This window comes from Tupaia chinensis, unplaced genomic scaffold (genome assembly GCF_000334495.1).
Source record: "Tupaia chinensis unplaced genomic scaffold, TupChi_1.0 Scaffold000316_1, whole genome shotgun sequence".
Lineage (NCBI taxonomy): Eukaryota > Metazoa > Chordata > Mammalia > Scandentia > Tupaiidae > Tupaia > Tupaia belangeri.
The window spans coordinates 7,455,561-7,465,000 of record NW_006159809.1 but is presented as its reverse complement, the minus strand read 5'-3'; the positions used below and the strand labels follow the sequence as shown (position 1 = coordinate 7,465,000).

At 51.5% G+C, this 9,440-nt stretch overlaps 1 protein-coding gene across 5 annotated transcripts in view; it reads right to left on the bottom strand.

Moving 5' to 3' along the window:
- Positions 1 to 1,143: 1,143 nt before the first annotated feature.
- ADD2 (adducin 2) overlaps positions 1,144 to 9,440 on the bottom strand; it is a 145,690-nt gene continuing 137,393 nt past the window's right edge. For all 5 annotated transcript variants that reach the window (XM_006151273.2, XM_027772974.1, XM_027772971.1 and 2 more), the window contains one exon: positions 1,144 to 5,750. In XM_006151273.2, coding sequence (XP_006151335.1) covers positions 5,443 to 5,750 — 308 coding nt within the window. In that variant the 3' untranslated portion in view covers positions 1,144 to 5,442. The remainder of the gene's footprint in view (positions 5,751 to 9,440) is intronic.

Sequence of the window (9,440 nt, the reverse complement as noted above, 5' to 3'; positions counted from 1 at the left end):
TTTACTGGAGGGGAGGTGTTCTCCCACCACCTCCTAAACTCTCGTGGTGTTCCCTTACATGACTTAAAAAGGAGGGCTTGTCACACCACGGCCGGCCGGCTTCGTCCTGAGGCTTCGAAAACAGGATTGACTAGGAAAACTTTGACGAGGAAAACAAAGCTTTTCTCACACCTAAGTCCCCCTCTGCATCAGTGGCCATCTCGTCTCCATTTTCAGACGCCCATTTCTCACAGCGATGACCCAAGGTTGGGGTGGAAAATCTTGAAGGCAAGTGGCAGCAAACAATCCCGCCTAAGTATGACCCAGTGTGAGTCTTTACGTCTCTGTTTTTAATAACACCCTCGAGTGGAGAACCTTCCTAAAGATTCCAAGGAACCTGTGTTCTCAAGGGAACTGCCTCTGCAAAAGGATGCAAGGTCTTTGTTCACTAAAGGACAGCCCACCCGAAACTCCCCCGGGATTTATGGAGGCGTGTGGCTTCTCACTGGGAGAGGCCAAAGGCAGGTGGGCCCGCCTCGGTGACAGAGCTCAAGGAGTGGTCACTCCTTTCTGACAAAGCAAACGGCCACATCGGAGCAGACAGGTGAAGACAGGGTTTAGAGAGAACCAACCGCCGTGGGTGTGTTCGCCTGGTACAGGTGGTAACCGACGAGCCCCTTCCTTCCTGTCCACGTGACACGAGGGCCCATCGAGTTGTGTATTATGGGGCGTCCTGTCCTCTCTGTGGACACAGCGAGCACGGGTGTACCCCTCCCTCATTTCTCCTCAGGCTCTTTGAAGTTGATGGTGTTAGAGAGTTCGGCTGGGCTCGAGTGAGAACATAGGACGTGAGGAGACCACTTCCCTGTGCCCAGAGCCAACCACCGCTGTGCCGGCCGACCCACGGATGTCTGCTGCCCCACACGTGTGAAACGAGTCAGGGGTAAATGTGTTCTCACTTGGCCAGTGGCAAGAGCTGGTTACTCTTGGCCTGGCACTAGAACATAAGATTCACACCAAGGGGGCCAGCAGGTGGCATAGTGGTTAAGGCGCTGGACTTCCATATAGCCGACTGTGGTTTGAGTCCCGAAGACTTAAAACTCACGCCGGGCATGTGTGCGTGTGTGCCCAAAATCCCAAAAGGAGAATGGAGGAGAAGGGACTGCAGTGTGGCCATCCTCCCTGGGGAGTGATTTCTCACTTTTTGTCTCTCTAGTGAGCACATGTGACCGATAGCAAAAAATCTCTAATAAATAAACAAATAAATAAATAAATAATAAAGGGGTTGCACTTAGGAAAAAACCATGGAAAACAGGCCTACAGTAAACTACGTGTTTATCTCTGCATACCTTCGTGGAACAGTTCGAACTTTTTTTGACCTTTTAAACTTTTGGAAGTGAATTGTGCCATTGGGCAAATGGTTCTCTCAAATCCTCTGCAACTCAAGAAGGGGATCACAGCCTTTCTCTCACGTTACTGAGAGCAGAGGTAGCCCTCCGTCCGCATGGCGGCACCAAGCAACAGAGCCTCCGGATGCCCATCTCGTCAATCACGGTGAGTGACACGGGGGCGGGATTAGGCTCAGTCTGCATAAAGTCGCAGCCCTGGCGACGCCTCTCAGTGGGTTCTTAGGATGAGAACCTACTACTCTTCACCTAGTCCTTCAGAAAGAGCTGATCTGCCCACTGAGGAAGACCGTCGCTCCGGTGAGAGTGCTGACGGGGAGTCAGCCTTGCGTGCATAACCTGGCCAGGGCGAGACAGTTTCCTGAGTCACTTGCAGGCCAGGAAGTTCGTGTAGAGCCCAGACCTGGACTGGGAGTGTCTCTAGGCAGCGCTTTTTTGCTGGAAGGCCACGTGGTTCAATGGTTCTCTCACATGCTACTGGGTGCCAGCTACCAGTGCAGAGTTGGAATCAAGCTTGTCTCTCTGCAGCCATCGATCCCTCTGCCTTCCCTCCCCTACTCCTGTCTGCATCCCATGGGAACAGCCTAAAAAGCCTCTCCACTTCCCAGCCCCGCCAGCCGTGGTGCAGAAGATTGGTTCAAATTTTCTCACACCTTTTCTGTGGCGAATCGAAGCACCGTGGCTCAACTAGAAATGAACCTGCTATGAGCCTTGAGCATTCAAATATATGTTTCCTCTGGTTAGATACTAGTCTAAGCTTTCAGCCAACACGTGTCCAGAACCAAAGAAAATGCCCTTCCTCTTACCCTAAAAGCCCGTCGCTCTGCTTGGACCACACGTCTGCTTCTGCGACATTCGGGCACATCCTCAAGCCTGGAGCTAAGCACGCCACGTCCACAGAGCGGCAGATTGCCCGACAGCCTCCTGGTTCTACACTGAGACAGAACTGAATCCGAAGCTGGGAATAAGCATTAACTCTTTGACCATGTCCCCCTTCTTGTCGAAAATCTCCCTTAAATGCTTTGTCCAAAGACCTTTATAAACATGAAAGCTGTGCTGGAAACTATTTGCTCCAGAGGAAGGTTTCATTTAAGATGGACCATCAGGCAGGTTTGAGCACTGACCTTCCAGAAAGGCCTCCTCTTATCACCCAGGCCTCCAGCCCATTCCTTGCCAGTCCTTTCTCCACTCAGCCACCAAAGGGATTTTTCTAAAATACAGATCTTATTATGACCCTCCCCTGCCCAAGAACGCTTAGTGGCTTCACATGCCTTATGTGACCAAGTCTATTCCACTCCCCTTTCCACGAGTCTCCCTACAAAGCGGTCCCGCCTACCTGTGAAGTGAACCACCTGCTGCCTCCCACTTCCTGCTCCGCAATCCCACCTTGCTCAGTGGGACACGCCTTGGGGTTTCAGGCTTCCATGCCTTTGCACCGTTTCTTCTCTCATCGGGAAAGCCTGCCAACTCTTTTGTTCTCCTGGAAAATGCCTCTTTGTTTTGAAAGCCTAACTGAGCCAGTGCTCCTTTCAGAAAGGTTTCTCTGGCCCCTAAGAGGTGGCATAAGATGGTTGCTTCCTTCTACCGCCTCTGCGCCCCGGCCTGCTTGGTCACTTGTCTACCCACTGCCTAGCTCATGAACTGCTTGGCAGCAGGAACCGTGGCCTACCCTCATGCCTGGCCCATGACCCAAGCTCAGTGCATGGTTTTGAATGCACGAAGAATAAACAAGCGGATAAGCACGGGATGGACCCATGGCCTAAATTCCAAGGACAATGCTCTAGCAAAGCTTCAATGCTGTCACCTGATGGAGACCTTCCAGCTGTGAAGGCAATGACGAGAATGTGCTGAAAGCAGCAGCCGTCAACACCACCTCCAAACCACAACCACTCACTCACCAAACGCCGCACGGAGGGCACGGCCGCTCCCAGCTTCTCTCCACATTGTCTCCACTTACTGTTCTAGTCACAAGGATTGCTTCCTTTTTCAAGTCGGCATAACGCCTGACACTTAGAGGATGCTTGACAAATACTGTGAAAACATGAGTGAATTCAATGTGAAGGCCGTGCAAGACTGGCTTTCAAAGGCATTTTCCATGACAGATTTTTCTGAGGCATCCCTGACCCTGACCACTGGGTTGTCCTTCATAAGATTCGACCCAGTGAGGAAGCAGAACAGAGAGAGGGGCCCAGGATGGCAATCAGGAACCCGCCGCAGAGAGTCACAGCATGGGTTTTGCTGGGTCATACATCAGTTTCCTCCCTTCTCAAGAAATAGCCAACAAGGGAGGGTCATTCCCACCCTAACCAGAAGGCTCGTGTCTCTTCTTCCTCAGTGGTTCACACCAGCTGTCCAGGTTAGCCAGTAACTTAACGCACACCACTGAGGGTGAGCGCAGTTCTCTCCTTCCAGGTGGAGACCAGTCTCAGAAATGGGTTCTGGACTACAACAACCACGCTGGGAGCTTAAGGTTGTCCATTTCACCATAACTGTTAAGAGCAAGGACTCTGGACTCAGACTGACCTGGGTTCAAATCCAGACTCTGAGCCTTTCTAGTCAAGTCACCCAGGTCGAGTTGATTATCGTTTTGTGGGTTTAGTTTCCTCACTTATAAAACAGGAATGATCATACCCCACCTCACAGGATCACTGTGAGTGCTAAAGGACATGATATATGTGAAGTTTGCACAGTGTCTATAGATAGTAAGTGCTCAAAAATGGAAAACTACCGTAGAAAACTTTCAAAAATATTCTTGCAATAATCAGGACAAAAGGGAAAAATATCCTTTGAAGACACTGTACTTTAAAGTGATTAGATTGTCTAATTGTTAGGTGGCAAGAACGCTCAGTAATTAATACCCCCACGAAATATGAAAAGATAGCATGGACATTTAAAATGATAGCTGTGACTATTACCAGGCCCCAGGATGGACAGTGACTGGGTTGGGGACACCCAAGCATTTCTCTGAGAGTTGGTCTAAGAGGATTCATGCTGAAAGGCTCATCTCTGACTCTCCTCAGCTAGACCCAGAGTGACTCAGAGTTGGAACCCCACAGGAGACAGAGTCAAGGTGCCAAGAATAAGATGCCAGTTCTCGTGTGTGAGCCAGTGCTCCTGGGTTGGAGGGAAGGTCAGGGACCCCTGACTGCTCGACAGGAGTGAGACAGGTGCAGCCACATGGCTCTGGGTGTCATGCAAAGGCATAGCATTCCCTGGGCTGTTATGACCCTCTTTGTACAACCCAAAGCCAACAGAGGATTGAATACATTTCCCATTTCTGCCCTGTGCAGGAGACATGCTGGATTTGGTTTCGATTTTGAAGCGCCTGAGACACACAACTCACATGAGGCAAGTTCCTGGCTTCTTACATTGATTAAACTATCTCCGAGGCTCAGGCTTACTTGGCTCGCCCTCATGGCTGCCGACTCTCACAACTCTTCCGCCCATCACTCTAGAGGTTCCATGAAGAAAGCTCAGGGTTGGTGTTTGGGGAAATACAAGCTAAGCCATCAGCCCTTGGGAACAAAGATTAACTTCTGTTGGAGGGATAGGTCAATTCATCTGGTTACTCTGAACAGCAGGGCAGGGACCTAAGAGCAGAGATAGCTCCATCAGCAGGAGATCGGGTTCCTGCGAACAATGGACCTTCCTCAGGGGGCAGGGAAGCCTCCACCAGTCTGATTTCGTCTGAGCCTGTGAGAGCTCACAGCCCATTAGTGACCTTCCTCCTGGGCTCAGATTGGTGGGCAATGCCCTGGTCAAGGCGGCCCACAACTAGGCAGTGTTGTGTAGTGGAGAGCGCTGGACTGGGAGACGGGGGCCTGGACTCCAGCGCAGGCTCTGCTGCTAACTAGCTGTGTGAACTTGGGCAAGTCACCCGATTTCTCTGGGGCAATTGTAAAAGGAAGGGGTGGCTGGGTGATCTCTAATTCCCCCTCCGAGTGGGATCCAGGGTCCTATTCTCTCCCTCCTTGGCCCTGTGCTTCCAGGACAGAGATGGGAGAAGGGGAGGGGAGGAGAGAGAGGATGCAGATGGGAGCCCGGGGGGTGCCGGGAATCAGGACTCCACTTTCTCCTTCTTTTTGCTCTTTTTCAGGAAGGAGGGGGTGCGGAATTTCTTCTTCTTCTTTGAGGGAGACTTGGAAGGTGAACCCTCTGGGGACATAGGGCCACTGGTGACCGACTCGGTCTTGTCCTTGGAGGTGTCGACATCCGTGTCGGCGTTGGTGGTCATCTGGCTCACGCCTTTGCTGAGAGCCTCCTCTGCAGACTGCTCCTCCTCCCGCCCGTTGACCACCACCCCTTCTGGCTGGGTTGTTTCAGGCTCTGTGGTGGCTTTGCTTGTCTCTGTCTTCTTAGCACCTTCTAGAAAAAGTCCAAAAGATATAACTCATCAGACTTCATTCAGGTAAGAGTTCCTGCCTGGGGTAACAGATCCATTTCTAGAAAATTCTATAAAGGAAGTCAAGAGCAATGGGACGGGCAGACTGGCATGAGGGTGACAGGAGTGCGGCTTTCAGAGACAGATGGCAAGATGGGGTTCTCATCTAGACTGTGTACCCCTTTCTTGTGGCCTGCCCTGGGGAACATACTCTTGGTGGGTCAGTAATTCTGGGCTCTCGTCTACAAATTTGACATAGCAGGGGCCCAGCCATGTCCAGTTGAGGGGCTTTCTAGGCAGGAAGGTGAGAACAGGCACAGGGGAGGAGAGAGGCTGCTGGAAGGGGAGAGGTGCCAGGCTCCTCAGTGGAGGCATCTAAGAATTGTAACCGTTTCATTCCACCAATAAAAATAAAGCGATCACATGTTTCACGCTCATTTCGTTTCCCATAGCAGTGAGGAACTTTGTGAGACATGGAGAGTATCCTCCCAGAGGGAGGCAGAGGGAGGATGGAATTCCCTGAGCAATATGACCGCTGTTTCTAAGGTGCCAGGATTAACCAAGGAGAAGACCTTGCTGGCTCTGTCCTGGTGGTCACTGGACCCCCCCCCAACCCCCAGGTCTTTCTTCTGCCTGCAGAACTGTTGGGATTGCTGCCATGTTCAAGGCCAGACGCTCGGGCTCCAGAGCTTGACTCTTCCTGCTGTCCTTCCTCCCCTCCCCTCACCCACCCAAGCTGCTCCCACACAAGCTTGGAGATGCCTGGGTGAGGAGGGAGAAAGAGCAATGTAAAGCCACAACCTGGAACGTAGAGAGCAACATTAAGGGCACCTGGCTCGCTGCCTCCCCGTTAGCCAGTTAGGAGAACGGAGAAGCAGTAGGATGGCAGGCAGGCCTCGGTTTCCTGACTCCGGCTCAGTGTTCGTGCTCATTCCCATGTGAAAGAAGGATGCATGTGTGGTGGGTATGAGTGTGTGAGTGCACACGGGTGTGTTGTGTGAATGCGTGTATGCGTGCAGGTGTGTGGTCGTGTGTGAATGAGCACGTGTGTGCATGAGTGTGAGTGTGCGCTTGAGCGTGTGTGTGCCCATTACTACATCCCAAGAAGAAATCCCAGCATGCTCTGCGCAGCAGGAACGCGGCAGTGGGGAAGGTACAAGGTTGTACTTCTGTATCCACAGTGTGACAGGAGGAGAGGAGAAAAGTTAGGAAAAACTCAGGGTTTCTGACGGGTAATGACTGGGGAAATGTATGCTTATGTGGAGGATGGGACAGAGGTGGGGACAGTTAGCATGGGCAAGATGAACCAACTGAGCAAGATCTCCTAGCGAGGCCTTTCGTAACTTCTGAAACTAGCTGGACAGGCCAGTCCTCTCCCAGAGGATTCTGAGGTCTCTCTCCCTCTCAGCCCCAGACTTTGGTGACTGGTTCCCATGCTTCCCACTGCCCGGCCTTATCCTGTCGTCTTCCAGCTACCAAGTTCTCTGATGTCCTTGACTCCCGCAGCCCTACTCTGGTCCCCTCCCCTCCTGCGTGTACTCCAGAACACCATCAGCCAGTCTGGACACAACCTTCTGCCCACTCCACTCTCCCCACTTCCCTTGCTCTTTGGCCTGGTTAACCGTACAGTCCCTGGGCCCCCTCTGTCATCCCAACCTGCTTCCTTTGTCTAGAAGGCCCCTCTCTTTCTTCCATGTTCCCAACCTTCGCCCTATACAATGAATCTGCTTGAGTGTTACCTCTCTCTCTGGATCCCCATATTCCAGGTAGAATTTGTCACTCTTCCTGCCTCCACAACAGTCTTCCATCACAGCAACCTTGAGAGTATTACACTTGTTTTTGTTTTTTGCCTTTTTTTTTTTAATGTCCACCTCCTACCTTCTCTAAACTAGAACAAGTTAGATCAAGATTGTCTAATTATCGTGCCTATGTGATTAGTTCAGAGCTCACACAATGTTATAAGCCACTACTCATGAATGTCTGGATGCATGAGCAAGTAAATCAATGTGTGCATGCATGCATTCTAACCAAGCCTGTGCCAGCACCCGTGTTTGCTTGTTTAGCCCAGCCCGAGCTTTCTAAGCTGAGCTGGATCCAGCCACGTGAACAAATACCTACCCCGAACACCCCTGGACTTACCCCCTGGTCCTCTCATCTTCCTGGGCTCTCGTCCCACCCGTGGTTCTGCAACCTCAGTCTAGCCCCTTGCTACAGGCCCCTCGCTTGATGGACACAGGTGGACATGTTTCCCAAGCCTGACCCTCAGCATTTCCCCCCTAAGGTGATTTTAGTACTTGCCTCCCAGTTCCATGAACCCAACTGTGGATGAAGGCTCTTACTTTCTGTCCAAGTGTCATTTCCTGCCCCAGTGGTGATGAGTGTCCTCACTCCGATGGCACTCTCATTCAAGCCTCTCACCCATGACCCTTTGCTCACACTGCCCTGTTGTCTACTAATCTATAGCCCCAGTCCCTTGTGTGTGTCTTGGTTTAGGAGAGCAACACTCAAGGTTCTTCTTACCCACATAGAAAATGAGGACATAGCATAGGACTTCTTGGCCTCCAGAACACACAGTGCACCCACCAAGGTCTCGGAGAGCTGCCACATGATGAATTGTGGGTGGAGTAGTGGTAAACAAAAAGTGGGGTTTGGAGGAGCCAGGTTCCAAACTGGGGTCACTACTCCCTCAACTATAGGGCAGAAACCACAGGAGGGCTGTATGGGCCAAGAAAAGGGGCAGCAGGACAGGGCTCCAGAAGGAAATATTACTGAGCCCTGAAAAGAATCAAGGATGGCTCGGAGGGCCTAGACTCATCCTCCTGTTAACAGCCCAAGAGAGTTCATCTGAAGACGAGGCTGGGAAGGGTGCTAGATAAAAGGGGCAGACGGGAGCTCACTTTACAGCACCCTCCAAGATGATCCACTGGCATTCCCTTCTAAGTGGTGCGTGGGGCTCTGGGAATGGGGGACAGTCGGGGACTGCGTAGAGTTGTGTGGAAGCTGGAAATGAGGGTTCTGTCCAAGGACGCTGATGGGTACTGGAAGAGTGGGAGGAGGCATCAAGGGAGCGACCATTAGGTAGGGAGGAAAAATGGCTACAAGGATTCCAGCGCTGGGGAGAGGGCTTCTGTGGGGGGTGCACAGCTGGTTTGTACTCTCTGCCTCTTGGACTTGATTTCTTACAATCTCACAGCCTCCAGCCACTTGTCTCAGTCCACCAAGGTCCTCACAGGGGCTCATTTTCTGTGTCAACTTTACTGGGCTAAGGGATGCCCAGATAGCTGACAGCATTATTTCTGGGTATGTCTGAGAGTGTTTCTGGGAGAGATTGCCCCAGCAGACTGAGAAAAGATCTGCCCTCGCCATTGTGGTTTGACAGGTGTCAGTCTGTGATGGGTCTCCCCAAGTAGAATATAGTGATGGAGTAAGGGTGAATTTTCCCTCCCTTCCTGAGCTGGGACATCCATCTTATCCAACCCGTAGACAGGAGGGCAGCTGTGTCTCAGGCCATCAGACTCAGATGAATTAAACCACTGCCTTTCCTGGTGCTCCAGTGCACACGACACATCGCAGGACTGCTTGACCTCCGTCATCACATAAGCTAATTCCCATAATAAATCTTTTCTTACATATCTCTATATTTCCTGCTATCTGTATTAGGGAGAGCCCTAATA